The sequence below is a fragment of the Macaca nemestrina genome, chromosome 2 (genome assembly GCF_043159975.1).
Source record: "Macaca nemestrina isolate mMacNem1 chromosome 2, mMacNem.hap1, whole genome shotgun sequence".
NCBI lineage: Eukaryota > Metazoa > Chordata > Mammalia > Primates > Cercopithecidae > Macaca > Macaca nemestrina.
Window position 1 is genome coordinate 33,859,260 of NC_092126.1, and position 20,661 is coordinate 33,879,920.

A 20,661-nucleotide genomic window follows, 5' to 3' on the forward strand; every position below is an offset into this window, starting at 1 on the left:
ACTTTATACCAAAAATAATCAAAAAAGACAAGGGCATTACATAATGGTAAAGGGTTCAATTCAACAAGAAGATCTAACTATCCAAAATATACGTGCACCCAATACAGGACCACCCAGATTCATAGGGCAAGTTCTCAGAAACTTTACACCAGACAGAATGGTGGATCATGAGGTCAAGAGATCGAGACCATCCTGGCCAACATGGTGAAACCCCGTCTCTACTAAAAATACAAAAATTCACTGGGTGTGGTGGCACGCACCTGTAGTCCCAGCTACTCAGGAGGCTGAGGTTGCAGTGAGCTGAAATCGCACCACTGCACTCTAGCCTGGTGACAGAGTGAGACTCCGTCTCAAAAAAAAAAAAAAAAAAAAGATGCTGGTGAGGGTGAAGAGAGAAAGGAACACTCATACACCATTGGTGGAAGTGTAAATTAGTTCAACCATTGTGGAAAACATTGTGGTAATTCCTTAAAGACCTAAAAATAGAATACCATTTGACCCAGCAATCCCATTACTGGATATATACCTGGAGGAATATAAATCATTCTGTCATAAAGACACATACACGCATATGTTCATTGCAGCATTGTTCACAATAGCAAAGACATGGAATCAACCTAAATGCCCATCAATGGTACACTAGATAAAGAAAATGTGGTACGTTTATGCCATGGGATACTACACAGTCATAAAAATAACAAGATCATGTCCTTTGCAGCAACATAGACAGAGCTGGAGGCCATTATCCTTAGCAAAGTAATGCATGACCAGAAAACCAAATAATGCATGTTCTCACTTATAAGTGGGAGCTAAATGATGAGGACATGTGGACACACAGAGGGGAACAACAGACACTGGAATTTTTCAGAGGGTGGAGAGTGGGAGGAGGGAGAGGATCAGGAAAAATAACTAATCGGTACTCGGCTTAATGTGTGGGTGACAAAATAATCTGAACAACAAACCCCTATGACTCGAGTTTACCTGTATAACCTGCACATGCACCCCTGAACTTTAAATAAAATTTAAAAAATAAGATTTAGCTATTATAATACTAGCATTTGGAATACTTTTTATGTGCTAGGCACTGTGCATGTGTTATCTCATGTGATACTTACTATGGCCCATTCTTTGCAGATGAGAAAACTGAGATTCAGGGAGGTTCAGTTACTTGCCCAAGGCCACAGAGCTAATGAGTGGTGGAGGTGGGATTCAAACTCTGCCTAACTCTAAAAATTATGTGTTTTATACACATAGTGGAATTACTGTGCCCGTCTATTTACTCTTTGATGGCCGAGATCCTAATTTGTTTTACTTTATGAAAACTAGTCATTGGCGATGAAACGAGCAGGAATTTGGAAAGTAAATAATTTCCTTTAAACAAGAATCTAATTTGGGAAGTGTTGCTTATTAACTACAGTCCTGGTTGGCTCATTACATACCCAAAGCTTATTAGGTTTTGCCTGGCCTGTCTCAAGATGCTTTTGCTCTCAGTAGTGTAGTAATACTTTTATAAAATATTTGTTTAATTTTTCTGAACATGTTTGGGATGGGCTATATGAGGGGAATCTTTGTTATTTATAGGCAAAAAAGGATCCACCTGCAGACTCTGAGGGCACTGTCAGAAGTACAGAAAATGACTCCAAGAGAAAGGATGAGGCTGAGAAAGCTCCAGGCAGCTGATGAGAAAGCCAGGAAGCTGAAGTAAGTTGCATTTCCTTTAGGCACTCATGCTTGGTACTACTTCTCAGGGCTCTCAGGGAATTTACAGAGAAAAGCAGAAACCAAAACAGGAAACCCCAATGCATACGATTATGTATTTATGTGTTTATTCATTCACTCGTTCACTTCAAGATGACTATTGAGCCATAGATTGAATGTCAGGTGCTATTAATATCAGGCTTTCAGTCTTGTGTGAAGGGAAAGATTAACTATTTGGGAGGTTATTAGTGATGAAAATAGAGTCAATTTCCAAATGAAACCTCATTGCTGTTGACAGCTTCTGCACATACCCCAGCAGGAGACATCACTGTTTTACCCAGATTCCCTAGGTGCTTGCTGCGTACCTTCTACCAGGAGACCTCACTTATTTATAGGAAGGAGACTTTATTGGCAGGAAATTGTTAGCTTTTGAAAGAAGTAGATGGGAAACAGAGCTCTGTTCTGTCAAGTGAAGCCTTTAGAAAAGTCTATGCTCAGGGCGGTGTTGCTGGTGGGAGATATCACTAGTAATTAGAGTATTTACATGAAAAAGTGAAATTTCAGGTGTTAGCCAGGATGTAGAGAAAAGGGATCCCTTGTGCAGTAGTGGTGAGAATGTAAATCAGTACAGCCATTATGGAAAAATAGGATGAAGATTCCTCTAAAAATTAAAAATAGAACTACCATATGATCCGGGAGTCCTACATTTGGATTTATATCCAATGAAATCAGTATATCAAAAAGATACTTACACTCCAATGTTCATTGCAGAATTATTCAGAGTAGCCAAGATATGGAATCAACGTATGTATCCATCAACAGATAAGGGGATAAATAAAATGTGGTATAAATACATACAATGGAGTACTATTTAGCCTTAAAAAAGAAGGGAATCCCATCATTTGCAACAACATGGATGAACCTGGAGGACATTATGTTAAGAGAAATAAGCCAGGCATAGAAAGACAAACACTGCGTAATATCACTTATATGTGGAATCTTAAAAAGTTGAATTCACAAAAGAGGGAAGTAGAATGGTGGTTACTAGGGGAAAGGGGGCATGAATGGGGAAATGTTGGTCAAAGGGTAAAAAGTTTCAGTCAGACAGGAGAAATATGTTTTGGAGATCTATTGTACAACATTGTGACTGTGATTAATAACATTGTTTTGTATTTTTGAAAATTGCTAACAGAGTAGAGCTTGATTTAATCATCCTACAATGTATACATATATGAAAACATCACATAGTATATATAAATCTAAAATTTTTTGTCAATTAAGTTTTAATAAAACTGAAAAAAATACATGTATAAAATGAAATTTCAAAGAGCCTAAGAGCCTCAATTTCTGAAAAACTGATTTATCATCTGTTGGTAGGTTATCAAATTTCCTAATTTTTCTTATTTTTTCTTCCTCTGTCAGTGTTTTGGTAGTTTAGGAGCCCCAGTCAAGAACTAGAGAGACAGAAAGAACCTGAACACAAATCTGTTCCTTTTGTTACCTTGTTAATTTATCTGAAAACTGATTTAGAGGTGTCCTTGTACTTAGAATGAATATCATGATAAGCCAAATAAGAATCTGTGAGTCTGTTTTCCCTTGACATGTGCTTTCTTTAATAAATGGGTAGAAAAAGATTTCCATGAAAGTAGATTGTGAGCAGTGGTGTGCTGGTGAATATTTAATAACCAGCTCTGGATTTGAAGGGGGCTGCTGATTTCTGTGATATAAATACTTCCACTGTGGCCAATATCAAGCTACCAATATGATATCATTTAATTTTCAGTTGGGAAGATATTTACACAGTCTGCTCTTGGGAGCCAATACAAGTTGGCTTCTGCAAACCACTGTGACATTGAATGTGAGTTTTACTGGGAAAATATATTCACATAAATTGCTTGAGCCATTGCATCAGCTCACAGCCCCAAATCTGTTTGTAATACCTCAGAAATGGTGATATTTCCAAGGTGCCATGATTCATGTCATTGGCTGAGGGTAAAAGGAAAATTAAATCTCTGATAGGAACAGATTAAAAAGGTAAATTTAATAACATATGCAGATTACAAAATATTTACATTAAAACTGTTTTTTAATACAAAGAAGTCACATATCTTTCACATGTTACACTAATATATTTTTCTTATTTGAAGGTAATGGTTTTAAATAAAGTTTGGCCTTGATTTTGTGAATAAATTGTATTAGAATTGTTTCTAATTGTTGATTGTAGAATCAAGGGGGTCTTGTGTTTTAGCTAGAAAATTACTCTATTGTCAGAAGAATTATAACGTACCCATTTTAGAGACAAGAAAGTTTGACCAGAAGGGTGTTCAGTGAGGAAAACCTGAGTATCAATTAGCCCACAAGTAATCAGAGAACTCAGATCTTTCTCCCAGTTCAGTAGCAGGTCTCTTAAACTCACTCTCCTGTAATAAGAGAAAACAAAGTAAATGTGTCTAGAAAAATTCCCCTGTACAATAACTCCCATATATTTCCTCATACATCCTTTGATATGTGGCTCTAGTTTTACTTTTTATGGATTTGTTCATCCTGAAAGCAGTTTTTGTGTTACTAGTCTGTGTTAGGCACTGTGCTAGGCATTGGGAACACATAGCTCTGTCATTGCACTTGGAGAACACACAGAGAGGAGCACTGCCTTCTCCTGCTGCTGCATTTTGGGATTTGTAAGGGTGAATAAGGAACCAGAGCATCCTGTGTGTGCTTTAAAAGCTTTAAAAGCTGGGTGCTGCACCACATTCACCTTGATGAGGAAGAGAACTGATGGCCTGATTTTCTAATCCCCCAGTCGATCTGTTGAAATAAGGATCACATTCATCTGTATAATATAGACATGGTTTTAGCAATTCACAGTTATTTTTCTACATTCACTTTAAACTTATAGAAAGATTGTGGAAGAAAAATATGAAGAAAATAGCAAACGAATGCAAGAATTGAGATCTCGGAACTTTCAGCAGCTGAGTGTTGATGTACTCCATGTAAGTATCCTCTTATTTTAAAGTTTACATGAAAATTTTTCTTGCTTCAGATTCATGGCGATGATTGGGTAGGAAAAGGGACGAGGGAGAAAACAAGAACACCCAGATTAACTTTGCCGAGTTCTAGGAAGGATTCTAGAATGTAGGTCAACAGTTGGTGACAACGATTCGAAGTGGTTGTAGCGAGAGGTGGGTCAATTGATCCATTTAACAAAAATCAAGTGCCTACTCTGCACAAGACAACTGAATTGGCACTGAATGCGTAACTGATGGGTTAAAAGGATTAGCTGACAGAACAAATGTGCGTGTATCTAATTTTTAATTCCACCCATGCTATTGTTGCTTTACCTCTTTAGTACATTGTTCTCTTTGGTTTTTATTCTTTTCCTTTTTATTTTGTTTCTTACCCATTTTGTTGTACACTGTGTTGATAACTTCATTCAAATTTTAACTGCCATAGATGTTCAATAATGAATAGAGTTGCAGATTCACATGAAATGACCTCGGCATGTCCTCGGCATTCCAAATCTGTAAATAGCAAACACCATTTTCTCTAATGGTTGACAGTGTCTCCACAGGCCTTGGGTAGGCTCTGATTAATAAATAAGGTGGTCTTTACAATGTCAAATTTGGGCAATAGATGTCAATACCAACCTCATAGCTCTTCAGGTAAAAGCAACTTGGGATGAAGCCATTTTTATAGAGAACTTCTACTATCTCAAATTCTGATTTTTATTAATGGAGATCCCTGCATGTGAGAGATTCTCTCCTTTAGCAGGAAGCACCAAGCCCCCTGAGGCTGCGGGTACAATCCCCCAAGCCCCAGGGATGCTAATTCTGTTGTAGCTTAGTTATCAGAGGGCTCCAAACCTTGGGGCATGCATGAGACCTCACCCTCAGCCAGATAGGGCCCCTCTTAAGGGGAGATCTGCCAGTAATGCATCTTTCTCAATTATTTAGGGGTTCTATGTGCTTTGGAGTTCTAAAAATCCCAAGTTGGGACCAATAAGAGGCCCAGCTTCCTCTAACCTCAGGAGTCTTCCTCTGTTTGATGGACCAGTTAGCAGACAATGTGGGGATGCTGGTTTGATATGTGCTCAATTCCATCCCCCTTTTCCCACCCATCCGCCACTCCATTTAAGTGAAGTCTCCATGTGGGATCTGTTGCAGGCTACAGAGACTTGGGAGATGGGTTCTTTCCTGCTCAGGGAACTTGGGGTGTGAGTGAAGAACCTGCTGGCTGAAAGGCCATGGGGTCAACAATAGGGCTGGATCCCTGTTTGGAGAAGGGTCTTGATGCCACCACTATGGAAGGACTCAAGCCCCCCTCTGAAAACTGGGTGCCTTTCTTCAACTTCCCACACACGTCTAGGCCCTGCAAATGATAACCTGTGAAGATGGGTCTTCTTCTTTGGTTCAGTCTGCTTTGTCCCCCTACAGTCCTGAGAACTGCTCATTCCCACAGATCCTGGCAAGGAGGCTGACAGAATTATAAGAATTCTGAGTGTGTTCATGTGTAAAGTACTTGTTTATTCAGCTATAGAAATGGGGACATAGTTTTCTAGAATGCTCAGAAATGTTGTATTTCTTATAAGTCCTCTGCTAATTCCTATGCTGCTGGTCTGATTCCTGTGTACACTCTGATTAATAATGAATAGAAGATGGGCCTCCTGAAAGCAGCGCTTCACCTCAGATGAGGGAAGACTTGGAAAACCACTGCTGAATAGACCTTGTCATAATCTCTTTCGGGTCTTGTCTTCCTCTTATAAATCAGGGATCCCTGATTCTAAGGGATTTTCCCCCTAAGATTGAAAATGGAGAAGTACAGGCATGGTATTATTTTGTTTTATAAAATCTAAATGACTTCATTCTTGAAGTTACCATATGGCAAAAAAGAAATGTAGTTTCAAGTATGAGCTTAAATATTAGTGTCTGATAATTTGCTTTTTTGCTTTTCTTCTTTGACCCTTCAAGATCACCGTGTTTGTGTTCTTTTATATTGGATGGAATTATTATTGGTGTTATGACTACACTGTATTAGGTCTTGTCTTCCTCTTATAAATCAAGGTCCTTTGGGGGTCCTGAAGTGACTGAAGATAAGCCTGAGATCATATGGCAGGCAGAATCCCAAGAAATGTTCTTATCCATATATTATTCCACAGAACATGGGAGCTAGACACAAAGTTCTGATCTTGGCCCAACTCAGATGAAGAAAGAGAGGATTTCACAAGGATCCTATGAATTCGCAACTCATCACTTCCCCAGTGACTTCCCATTTTCATCCCCTTCCCATCAGCAAGGTGCAAAGGGAGCAGGAGGGGAAGCGACTGATGCTGATGCTGTTGTGGACAAAGACTGTGGTTCATTCTTTGATCTTCTGAGATTAGTGCCACCACTGTCTTTGGCCCTGAGCTTTCCAGAAGCATGTTTCCTATGTTTATATATTGACGGCAGAAATGCTCCAGGCAGATAGATGGCTGTTGAGTCTGTTTTGCTTGAACACTGTGTCCTCTTGCCAGCTGGTTCAGGCCCACAGACTGGATGGCTCAGCATCCCCAGGCATCTTGCTCTCTTTTGTGCAGTCACATCAGCCATTTCCCTCTGGCACATTGTCAGCATCCCACCTCTCTTTCAAATGTTTTCAGGAAAACCTTCTCAGCCCACTTGGGTCTACAATCAATGGACCCTCCTCCAAATTCTTACGGCTTATAGTATTCTCAAACTTGAAATGCACCTTGATTTCCTATGAATCTTGTTAAGATGCAGATTCTGATTCGATTAGACCAGATGCAGCCTGAGATGTTGCATTTCTTATAAGCCCTCTGCTATTTCCTATGCTGCTGGTCTATTTCCTATGTACACTCTGATTAATAATGAATAGAAAATGGGCCTCCTGAAAGCAGCACTTCACCTCAGATGAGGGAAGACTTGGAAAACCACTGCTGAACAGACCTTGTCATAATCTCCTTAGGAAAAAACACATTTAATAGGAATGGAAGAAAAGGAGGAGCAACCTGAGGGAAGACTTTCTTGTTCACCCCAGGACGAGGATGAAGAGAGGTGGCAAGACAGGGAAGAGGCAAGTTTAATCATATTCACACACTATTCAGCACAAAAGTGAGGCAGGTTTAATGATACCCAGAGAACAAAGGGGAAATCAAATGGGAAGCTGAACACTTTGCAGAGGAGCCTGAAGGGTTTTAAATGTAGCAGGAAAAAGCTTCATTGAGCTGAAAAAGATGAAATGAATATAGGAAAGAGATTAATCAGATGCAAGAGGCTAAAGAAAAATGTGATGAAGAAGAGGAAGAGAAAAATGCTCCCATCTTTGAGTGCTTTCCTTCCCCTTTCCCATACACATGTTTATGATTTAATTTCTTACTAATCTCACTGGAGCTCTGTTCTCTATTCCTTCTTCCATCTCTCTTGCCTGGCGGAAGCAAGCTACTTTATATTTCTAAAGCACTTACAGGAGAGAATCAGAGTTATGGGAGAGAATGGGCTCTATGTCACCTCTTAAACATGTTATAAAAATTATTTGAGGCATGTAGGAGAGTGGCTTGCTTTGTTTTTCAGACCCTAGCTGACAAGGCCTTTTATTTTGGCAGGCATTTTCTGGTTGGCTGAATTTGGGCTTTGAAATCTTGACGCACCATCGAATGTAGAATCATGTTAGGCACTGTTTCTCTAAAGAATGACAGCTTAAAGCAGTTAGATACCATAATACGTAAGACAGGCCAGGTCTGTCGTTGATCCTGTGGCGTATACAGTTGTGCTGGGGCTAAAGTTAGGTCTCTGTGAAAAGTACATAGCAGATCAGGTCTCTATACATAGAGTGGTAATGGGGACCAAAGATCAGACCATGTCCTTCTCCTTCTAAAAGAAGCATTTATAATAATTCTATCTTTCTCTTCAAAGAGAAACAGCAAATCAAAGTTAATTGAGAGTCCAAATACATTGTTATTTTCAAATAATTTTCGAAGTGCACGTAAAGATGTATTTCATGTACTCTTTGTTCTTTATCCATAAAGTTCTCTGTGTACTCTCAGCAATCCTTTGAAATTTGGAACCAATTTCACCTCCTGAAACAAGTATTATATAGTACAGAAAACTGACTTCTTAAAAACACTTTATGATGATATTCTCACAAATACTGCACTGCAGTGTGGCATGGCTTCATTTCACTTATTGAGATTAGATTGAACTTTCTTTTAAATTTTGTTTTATTAAAAAGATACTCTTGGAGTAGTTTCCCATGAAAACCATTTATCAAGAAAAATAGATCAACTCAGCACCAGCTCCAGGTTCAAACACAAATACACACACACACACACACACACACACACACACACACACGCACACACACATAACTAAGGGAAAAAGGCAAAATGATTTATTGAAATACCTACTGATTTTGGCTAAACCTTTTATTTTTTTAAAGCGTGAATTCTTTCATCATGTGGTCTCTTAGATCTTTTTCTTTTAGGAAATTGGAATTCATAGAATCACAGAGATTTAAAGCTAGAGGGGAACTTGTAAGTCATTCAAGCTAACACCTTTAATTTTGAGATGCAGAAACTGAGCAGGGCTGGAGTAGGGTGTGGTAACTGGAATATCCTAGGTGCCAAATTGAAGGAGGCCCCCCTCAGCTGTCAATGGAGTGAGTACCTTCAATTGGTACCTTGGGCACCCCACTTGGCTTACCTAGTCATGATCCTGAAACTGAGCCCATGAAGGTTAAATGCTTTGTGCAAAGTCACCTGTCTCATTGATTCAGGGCTGTTTCTCTTATCCCAGCTTACCTCCTGAAGTTTGAAAATGTTTAAGGGAGAGGATTAGGTAGGCTTGTTTCCAAGTAGTCTTCTAAGTAAGAATATTTTTTTCATTTGTGGTAGTGCTGTTTCCTTCTATCAGCATCTCATGAATTGTTAATTACCTTCCACAAGGAATTTGATGAACCGACTTTAGAGAACCTGTCTGAACCTCAGCCTATTCCTTCCATGGACCTCCGCAAACTTGAATCAATTGTAGAGGATGCCACATCTGACCTTGGATATCATGGTACGTGTTTGCATTGGTTTTCACAAGGATGCTCACAGCTGCTGCCCAGGTTGCTGTGGCTGACTTTGCAGGGGGCCTGTCTGGCCTCTGAGAGAAGCTCTGGGTATATGCAGTACCTGCTATCAGTTTGCCAGGGCTGGGCTATGACCAGGATGAAAAGTAGAGAAGCTAAGGATTTTTCTGTCCTCTCTATCTTCTTTGCAATAGTGAGGATGAGTTGGAAACTCACACCTGATAAGAGACCTCTTCTGGGTGGGTTAAACAATGTTGTCGTTAACCTGACTTTGGAATTGTGCGAACTCTGAATGCTCTGGAGCACTGTGTTTTCCCTGTTCTGTAAATGGTTCTCCCAACTGTCGTAAATTTAAATTGAAGAAATGAAGCCAGGCTTTGGAAAATCAACTATGCAGTTGTGCATTACCAGAAAATAAAAGTGCTCAGAGCAGGAATACAAAGGCAGGCCTGTAGGATGGCTGACTTTGCTAGAGGACTTCCTGATGCCTTTGCTACCTCAGACTACACAGCAAACGAGTACACTTCCAGCAAACCTCTATTTTCACTTGGGATAAGACTTTAATCAGTGGTCCACATGGAGCAGATACATCCAAATGGAGTAGGTACATCATAAGCTAACGGTTAAATGCATGGGTTTTGGAGTAAAAAAGTTGGCTCTATCAGAAAAGGCCCTGACAACATAATCTCTCTAGGTCTCTGCTTTCTTATCTATGAAATAAGAATAATAATGCCTTCTTTCAGGGTTGTTGTGAAGAGCAAATGAGATGTGGCATGTGGAGAGGTCTTAGTTCAGTGCCCAGCATACAGTAAGTGCTGAAGAAGGGGAAGCAGTTATGACACTTTGAGCAAAGAAGGGTTATCAATGTAAGTGTCTTCTCAGTATAGTTCACCAGTCTCCCCAGTGCCTAGAGCAAAGTTCCAGGAACATTCTAAGCACTCTATAATTCTTGACTGAATTAATGAGTGGATGAATACATGAATGAATGTTAGTCTGGACCTCTGAGAAGCAGATGCTAAGTCAGGACTACAATTGCAGTGTTACTTTTAGAGAAAATGCTTACATAAAAGAAAGTAAAGAAGAGCTAGAAAAAACCAGGGGAACCATTAGACCACTGATTAAAGTCTTATTCCAAGTGAAAAGAGAGGTTTGGTGGAGGTGAACTAGATTGCTCTGCAGTCAGAGGTAGCAAAGGCGTCAGGAAGTCCTCTAGCAAAGTGAGCCATCCTACAGGCCTGCCTTTGTATTCCTACTGTGCTCCAGTAGTCGCCCATCAGGAGGCATCATAGCCTCTGAGAGAATGCAGAGATGGATTTCAGAGCACAGCAGCTGGGATCCTTGGCCAGTTGCACTCTGTGTTATTGGAGGTCTTCAAGTGCATCCTTATGGCTGCACAATGATATAAGAGCTCTCTTTGGCAGCAGTGTAGCTGTCTTCTCAAGTTGAGAATTAAGGTAGTGAACCTTGGGTTATCTTGTCTTCTTATCCCAGATTTGCACTTGAAGTCTTCTTGATAGAGCTGTTAGAGCCTGTGCTGCCTCCTTCAGCTGTATGGAGACAAGATTGGCATTAGCCAACTTTTGAAATGGTGCTATGGAAGCCATCTTGTAACAGACATTCTTGACAAACAAATATGTATTTCAGATGAATTTCTCTCTTAGGCTTTTTATGATATTTAATATATTATTTGTTAGTTTCCAAAAGTAAAATTCAGAAGTATAGAAAAATCCCATGGACTTCTATTTCTAAAAATAGAAATGTCAGAGACATTAGAACCAGAGCAACTCCATCTTGAGTAAGGGCTGAGTAAAATAAGGCTGAGACCTACTGGGCTGCATTCCCCGGAGGTTAAGGCATTCTTTGTCACAGGGTGAGACAGGAGGTCAGCACAAAATACAGGTCATAAAGACCTTGGTGATAAAACAGGTTGTAGTAAAGAAGCCAGCCAAAGCCCACCAAACCCAAGATGGCAATGAAAGTGACCTCTGATCATCCTCATTGCTCATTATATGTAAATTATAATGCATTAGCATGCTAAAAGACACTCCCACCAGCACCGTGACAATTTACAAATGCCATGACACATGGGAAGTTACTTTATGTGGTCTAAAAGTAGGAGGAATCCTCAGTTCCGGGAGTTTCCCACCCCTTTCCTGGAAAACTCGTGAATAATCCACCTGTTGTTTAGCATATAATCAAGAAACAACTATAAGTCTATTCAGTCGAGCAGCTCATGCCACTACTCTGCCCATGGAGTAATCATTCTTTTGTTTCTTTACTTTCTTAATAAACTTGCCTCCACTTTTCTCTATGAACTTGCCCTGAATTCTTTCTTGTGCGAGGTCTGAATTGGACCCTTTTCCAGTGACAGAAAGCTGAGAAAGTTAGGCAGTATGTAACTCCCGATACCTGTGGCTTGTGCTCTGCTGGAGGACAGAGCCATCACTATTTATGCATAGGAAGCCCCAGGGCAGGATATTGAATGGGTGGTCTAGGACCAAAAAGTCTGAGCTTCCTCCTGATTTCAAATAGGAAAAGTACTTAATACTTCATTTCATAGATGAGAATCCAAAGACATTGAATGTCTTGCTTAAGGACTGCAGAGTTCCTGCTTTCTATCTAGTACACCACCCTTTCCATTTCCCCCAAAGGATGTGTTTCTGGTGGTGGTGGGTAGAAGCAATCGACTTGTAAGAAACAGAAAAACATATCAAAGAAATTGGACTTTCGAAAGGCAGAGTCTTTGTCATGTGTCTCTTTGCTAATTTTTGTGAACTGTAGTAGCCAAATTACTCCCAAGCTAGTCTTGACCACAGGTTCCGGCTACTATGGGAAACTCAAGCTATGTCCTTCTTACCTCTCATTTTGTCCTTTGTCATGGAGATTTCAGTATGGTAGACAGTGTGTTGATTTACCAGCCAAAGTGGAAATCGTCAAATCTACTTCTTTGACCACTTTGTTCATATTGTAATGTAAAGACTACTTAGGACTCTATGATAAACTATCAGATTAGAAAAAATACATAATAGTTTTAGGTGGATCAGATGCCTTGTAAAATACTTTAAACATTTCCGTTATTTTTTCCTGTCTGTAAATTCATACTTTCTAAATGCTATTCTTTCTTAATATTAAATTCAAAAAATAAACTTAGAACTATGAAAATATAACTTTGGTAAGCATTTAGGTTGATTCTATGTCTTTGCTATTGTGCATAGTGCTATAATGAACCTAAAACAAAAGTAAAAAAAGAAGAAAAAAAAGAAAATGCAAGCTTTGGGTTTGACAAATCATTAGAAAGGTGGGCAACTACCAGAAAATTAGTGATCACAGAGATTAATTGAGGTTTTGAAACATGAGACTTAATTTGTTGATGAACTCTGAAGTGGTTAATTATTTTTTCAATGCTTTTTGCCTTTTAGAAGATTAGACTGCAAACTTTCAGCACCCAAAGGAAGTTTTTATTAGTTTATTTTTTATTTGGCATGTATATGTAAAATAAAATTACACAGTCATTCTTTCAAAGCTCCTACACCAAATGTTTAATTAGTCTTTGATGTTGACTTGGAAAATTCCCTCTGGCATATGAGGAGTTAGTTGCAGGGAAAAAAAAGACAGGATAAGACTTATTATTTACATTTGATATGCATTAGTTGACTATGCATATGATTTAATCTAGCAAAAGTCATGGGTAACCATTATAATCAATTGAGAAAGTACAACTGGAATGTTAAAGAAATTATCCCCATTTAACTTCTTATATGTAATGCTAATGATTTCTTGCCCATTAATTTTTGCCAGGAACTTCCTTGTACTCTAGCCATTTTATTTTATTTTATTTTATTTTATTTTATTTTATTTTATTTATTTTATTTTATTTTATTTTATGTTTTAGCAACTCACAGCTGACTTTCAGAGCAGTGTTTTTTCCAAAGCTGGAATAGCCTGAGACTCTTGATCGTGGGTCTACCAGGAGCATGACTCCCTACCCCACCAGTCAGATGTAGAGAATGCAGTGAAGTAGGCCTTGGCTGCTTACCCACATCCTGACCAGCTGTCACCTCTTCATTTCCTGTTCAGCCACTCTTTAAGCAAGCACTGAGCCCAGTGCTCAGAGATAGCTCTGACCTCTAGGAGGTTGTGCTTTGCTTGCCTGTAGGAACCCCACATGCTCTTTGCAGTTCTGGGCTGTTCTATGACTTATGATGTCACCTCTTCTTTTTAAAAGTTCAAGTGGAAATAAAGTGATTTGAACTTTGTTAATTAAACATGATATGTTTTTATTGTTTTAATTTTAAAAAGAAAACCTCTACTCAGTAATTTCACTTTTAGATAGTTATCTGAAAATGTGTCTACAAGACCTGTACACAAATGTTTCTAGCAGTTTTATTCATAAGTACTCAAAATTAAAGCAAGTCAAGTGTCCGTCAACAGGTGAATGGATAAGCAAATGTGTAGTTTGTCGATGGAATATATACTACTTGACACTGAAAAGGAACACACACCAATATATACAACAATATAGATAAATACTTTTAAAATTATTAGAAGTGAAAGAAGTCTTACATAAAAGAGTTCATACTGAATGATTCCATTTCTGTGAAGTTCCGGAACCAGAAGTACTTATCTATAGTGATGGAAATTAGGCCAGTTGCTGCCTGGGGGTGGTGGTGGTGGGAGTTGACTCCAAAAGGGCATAAGGAAACCTTTTTTTGTGATAGAAAAGTTTGTAAGTTTGCTGTCTTGATTGTGGTGCTGGCTACGCAGATGGGTATATTTGTCAAAACTCACTGGACTCTATACTTTAAATTAGTGCATTTTATTATATATAAATTATACCTAAATAAAATTGATAAATTTAAAAAATTGTTAAAATATTCAGAAGAAACAATGTAATGCTTAACTGTCTATGTGTTAGCTAATGAATGGCCAAGAAAGATGCGAGAAAAGTCATGGAGATAGAAAGCAATTGGGAAGATCTCTGGGTATCACCTGGGACACAGAGTCCTTAATCCAGAGGGTGATCATGGGGTTTGAGATTTTCTTCTAACATCAGCTGAACAACATTGTCTTCCACAATGAGTGTTAACAAAGCTTTGGGGTCCTGTCTCGGGAGGAAAGTTGGCTATTTGGAGATAAGGGACAGGGATCTTTTAGCTCCTCTCTCTTCCGTCTATATAGTTGGGGGTGGAGGTGCACACATCTGAGTAGCAGAGAGCCCTACCAGCAGATCTAAAAGGACCTAGTGTCCACTAAAGCCACTGGAGCTTAATACAACAAAAGGTAGTAGCTCAGACTCCAATGCCCAGTCCAATGTCTCCAGCTGGTGGAGCTGCCTGGCTCTTTAGCTCTCAGAAAAGAAGACCAAACAAATACCAGGGGTTACTTCCACATTCCTAGATCTTCCATCACTTCCAGAACTTTAGATGTCTTCAAGACTTGATTTATAAACATAAATTGATGGTGGTTTTATTTCATAATTGTCACTTATTCCACTGAGTTATATTTGCATTTCATAATAGTGTTTCCACCTGACTCTAATACTTGCTCTCAGGAATAAAGATGCCTGCAGTTCTCACTAATTTCTGAGTTCTACAGGGTAATTAGAATGAATCTAATACTGAATGAAGATGTGCTGATTCTCCACCCTGAGGCATATTTAATAATTTAGAGTGTTCCTTCTATATGACAGGTCTCTAACTAAAATTTCAAAGATGATATCCAATTTGAAAAGTTAGGCCGGGCGCGGTGGCTCAAGCCTGTAATCCCAGCACTTTGGGAGGCCGAGACGGGCGGATCACGAGGTCAGGAGATCGAGACCATCCTGGCTAACACGGTGAAACCCTGTCTCTACTAAAAAATACAAAAAACTAGCCGGGCGCGGTGGCGGGCGCCTGTAGTCCCAGCTACTCGGGAGGCTGAGGCAGGAGAATGGTGTGAACCCGGGAGGCAGAGCTTGCAGTGAGCTGAGATCCGGCCACTGCACTCCAGCCTGGGCGGCAGAGCGAGACTCCGTCTCAAAAAAAAAAAAAAAAAAGAAAAGTTAAGCTGGATGCTGACTAACACCTGCCCAACAAGCCACTTTGACATGGCATCCTAAGCAAATGTAATATAAATAGGGTATAGCAACAAATGTAATAGAGTAAAACCTTTTATAATGGGTGTTTCAGACAGTGCTCTGCACATACACAGTATGGTTTTCCTTTAGTTGATAAATTTATTTTCCATGCATGCAGGTTTCACAGTTGTGCTCAGGGCTTATGTGCTTACCACTTGGAGAACATTGTTATGATGCCCAAAGAAAGCTAAGCTGCCATATGAAAGGGAATCTTTCAGATCTGCATTTGAGTCCTGACTTTCCCATGTGATAGCACTGTGATTTTAAGGAACATAATTTCTGTGATCTGCAGTTTTTACATTTATTTTTTAATCAGTAAAATGCAGTTAGTAATACCAATCTGAAAACTTCACTGTGAGTATTGAGATAACATGTGTTAGATATAACACATTTGTTAACATACAGTGACATACATGTCTGTTACTGTGTTTGGCTCAATCAGTGACAGGAGCTCTTACTACCAAGTCAGATATAGAATACTTAGATGCTGCTAATCAACTCCTGTCTACTTGTTAGAAGCAAACTTATCTTCTAAGACCCAGCTCAAAGACGTCCTCCTTGATGCGACATCAGAAGATGTCTCCTACCAGGACTCCTTGACTAATCTCCCTGATCCTTTTTCGTCTTTCTTAGAACATATCCTATGCTGCTTTACAGTACTGAGGTTGTGAACCTGATTCCTGCCCTAGCATAGGTTGAAAAACTGGGATGTCTTTGTTAACAAGTCTTCGAAAAGCACTATAAAAAGAATAGTAAGTAGTTATATTGTAAAAATTACAGACATAGGATGAACAACAACATACAAAAAAACCTATTCAAATATCACTCAAATGAATACAGTCATGTACTGCTTAATGACAGGAATATATTCTGAGAAAGTGTCATTAGGCAATTTCATCCTTAAGCAAACATCAGAGAGTATACTTGCACATACCTAGATGACATAGCGTAATGCACATCTAGGCTCTGTGGTATAGCTGGTTGCTCCTGCACTACAAACCTGTACAGCATATTACTGCCCTGAATATTGCAGGCAATTGTAACACGGTGGTAAGTATTTGTATATCTAAACATAGAAAATAGACAGTAAAAACACAGTATAAAAGATGGTACACCTGTATAGGACACTTATCATGAATGGAGCTTGCAGGACTGGAAGTTGCCATGGGTGAGTCAGTAAGTGAGTGGTGAGTGAATGTGAAGGTCTAGGACATTCACTACTGTTTACTACTGTAGACTTTCTATATAAGCACTGTATATATAACACTTAGGCTATACTAAATTTCTTTTTAAAGTATTTTTCTTCAACAATAAATTAACCTTAGCTTACTGTAACTTTTTTACTTTATAAAATTTAATTTTTAAAAACTTTTTGATTCTTTTATAATAACACTCAGCTGAAAACACAAACACATTGTACAGCTGTACAAGAATATTTTCTTTTTTATATCATTCTATAAGCTATTTTCTACTTTTAACATTAATTTTTTTAACTTTTGAATTTTTTGTTAAAAATGAAGTCACGAACACACATACTAGCCTAGGCCTTTGGCCTTTCACCTCCATATCTCGTCCCACTGGGAGATCTCCATGGGCAATAACATGCAGGGAGCTGTCACCTCCTATGATAACAATGCCTTCCTCTGGAGTATCTCCTGAAGGTTTTACAGTTAACATTTTTTAAATAAGTAGAAGGAGTATACTATAAAATAATGATAATAGTGTAGTATAGTAAATAAAGTAGTAACATAAGTATTTATTATGATTATATTGTACATACTTGTAGGCACTATACTTTCATATGACTGATAGTGCAGTATGTGTGTTTACACTGCATCACTAGGTGATACGAATTTTTTAGTTTAATTATCTTATGGGACCACCACTCTATATGTGGTTCATTGTTGACTGAGATGTCATTATGCAGTACATGACTGTACTTGTACTTTAAGATTGTTATGACTTGAATGTCTGCTCTCAAAAACTCAGTTGTTGGCAATTATTAAGAGGTGGGGTCATTAAGAGGCAATCAGCTCATGAGGACTCCCTCCTTATGAATGGGATTAAGTGCCCTTATCAAAGGGCTTGATGGAGTGAGTTCATCCCTCTTGCTCTTCCACCTTCCACCATGTGAGGACACAGTGTTCCTTCACTCCAGAGGATCGAGCAATGACACGCCATGTTGGCAGCAGAGGGCAGCCCTTACCACACAACCAAACCTACTGTTGCCTTGATCTTGGACTTCCCAGCCTCCAGGACTGTGAGAAATAAATTTCTGTTCTGTATAAATTACCCAGTTCATGGTATTTTGTTATAATAGCGCAGACAGGCTAAGAAAAAGATAGAACTTGTACTGACAGTTTCCTATGCAGATTTCAAGGAGAGCTTTATCAGAAAAATATGAGCTGGAAGTACAGAGTTGCACAACTCATAGTCGTGACAAGGACACTTAGTCTGTATGCATGTGAGGAGTTTAAATAATTGTATTTCATGAAATTTCAGAGTGGGAAAAAAGCAGTAGCTCTAAATATTTTATATAATATGAGAGTGTAAATTTAAATTTGTTACTAAATTAACAACATATATATATTTTTAATTTATTTATTATTATTATACTTTAAGTTGTAGGGTACATGTGCATAACGTGCAGGTTTGTTACATATGTATACTTGTGCCATGTTGGTGTGCTGCACCCATCAACTCATCATTTACATCAGGTATAACTCCCAATGCAATCCCTCCCCCCTCCCCCCTCCCCATGATAGGCCCCTGTGTGTCATGTTCCCCTTCCTGAGTCCAAGTGATCTTATTGTTCAGTTCCCACCTATGAGTGAGAACATGCGGTGTTTGGTTTTCTGTTCTTGTGATAGTTTGCTAAGAATGATGGTTTCCAGCTGCATCCATGTCCCTACAAAGGACGCAAACTCATCCTTTTTGATGGCTGCATAGTATTCCATGGTGTATATGTGCCACATTTTCTTAATCCAATCTGTCACTGATGGACATTTGGGTTGATTCCAAGTCTTTGCTATTGTGAATAGTGCTGCAATAAACATACGTGTGCATGTGTCTTTATAGCAGCATAATTTATAATCCTTTGGGTATATCCCCAGTAATGGGATGGCTGGGTCATATGGTACATCTAGTTCTAGATCCTTGAGGAATCGCCATACTGTTTTCCATAATGGTTGAACTAGTTTACAATCCCACCAACAGTGTAAAAGTGTTCCTATTTCTCCACATCCTCTCCAGCACCTGTTGTTTCCTGACTTTTTAATGATCGCCATTCTAACTGGTGTGAGATGGTATCTCATTGTGGTTTTGATTTGCATTTCTCTGATGGCCAGTGATGATGAGCATTTTTTCATGTGTCTGTTGGCTGTATGAATGTCTTCTTTTGAGAAATGTCTGTTCATATCCTTTACCCACTTTTTGATGGGGTTGTTTGTTTTTTGCTTGTAAATTTGTTTGAGTTCTTTGTAGGTTCTGGATATTAGCCCTTTGTCAGATGAGTAGATTGCAAAAATGTTCTCCCATTCTGTAGGTTGCCTGTTCACTCTGATGGTAGTTTCTTTTTGCTGTGCAGAAGCCCTTTAATTTAATGAGATCCCATTTGTCAATTTTGGCTTTTGCTGCCGTTGCTTTTGGTGTTTTAGACATGAAGTCTTTGCCCATGCCTATGTCCTGAATGGTACTACCTAGGTTTTCCTCTAGGATTTTTATGGTATTACGTCTAAGATTTAAGTCTCTAATCCATCTTGAATGAATTTTCGTATAAGGAGTAAGGAAAGGATCCAGTTTCAGCTTTCTACTTATGGCTAGCCAATTTTCCCAGCACCATTTATTAAATAGGGAATCCTTTCCCCATTTCTTGTTTCTCTCAGGTTTGTCAAAGATCAGATGGCTGTAGATGTGTGGTATTATTTCTGAGGACTCTGTTCTGTTCCATTGGTCTATATCTCTGTTTTGGTACCAGTACCATGCTGTTTTGGTTACTGTAGCCTTGTAGTATAGTTTGAAGTCAGGTAGCATGATGCCTCCAGCTTTGTTCTTTTGACTTAGGATTGTCTTGGAGATGCGGGCTCTTTTTTGGTTCCATATGAACTTTAAAGCAGTTTTTTCCAATTCTGTGAAGAAACTCATTGGTAGCTTGATGGGGATGGCATTGAATCTATAAATTACCTTGGGCAGTATGGCCATTTTCACGATATTGATTCTTCCTATCCATGAGCATGGTATGTTCTTCCATTTGTTTGTGTCCTCTTTGATTTCACTGAGCAGTGGTTTGTAGTTCTCCTTGAAGAGGTCCTTTACATCCCTTGTAAGTTGGATTCCTAGGTATTTTATTCTCTTTGAAGCAATTGTGAATGGAAGTTCATTCCTGATTTCGCTCTCTGTTTGTCTGATACTGTTGTATAAGAATGCTTGTGATTTTTGCACATTAATTTTGTATCCTGAGACTTTGCTGAAGTTGCTTATCAGCTTAAGGAGATTTTGGGCTGAGACAATGGGGTTTTCTAAATATACAATCATGTCATCTGCAAACAGGGACAGTTTGACTTCTTCTTTTCCTAACTGAATACCCTTGATTTCTTTCTCTTGCCTAATTGCCCTAGCCAGAACTTCCAACACTATGTTGAATAGGAGTGGTGAGAGAGGGCATCCCTGTCTTGTGCCAGTTTTCAAAGGGAATTTTTCCAGTTTTTGCCCATTCAGTATGATATTGGCTGTGGGTTTGTCATAAATAGCTGTTATTATTTTGAGGTACGTTCCATCAATACCGA

The 20,661-nt window shown here is 38.9% G+C and overlaps 1 protein-coding gene across 32 annotated transcripts in view; it reads left to right on the top strand.

Moving 5' to 3' along the window:
- The window catches only part of LOC105490389 (NIMA related kinase 11), a 310,323-nt gene that overhangs the window by 119,590 nt on the left and 170,072 nt on the right, over positions 1 to 20,661 (top strand). For 26 of the 32 annotated variants that reach the window (XR_011619681.1, XR_011619682.1, XM_011755916.3 and 23 more), the window contains 4 exons: positions 1,582 to 1,701; positions 4,595 to 4,688; positions 7,660 to 7,767; positions 9,635 to 9,749. Coding sequence is in view for 30 of the 32 variants with exons in the window: in XM_011755916.3 (XP_011754218.2) it covers positions 1,582 to 1,701; positions 4,595 to 4,688; positions 7,660 to 7,767; positions 9,635 to 9,749 (437 nt within the window). In the remaining 2 variants the exon portion in view is untranslated. Of the gene's footprint in view, positions 1 to 1,581; positions 1,702 to 4,594; positions 4,689 to 7,659; positions 7,768 to 9,634; positions 9,750 to 13,654; positions 14,395 to 20,661 lie in introns of those variants that run through there. The other 6 variants (XM_011755919.3, XM_024795580.2, XM_024795581.2 and 3 more) reach the window with 2 other exon arrangements.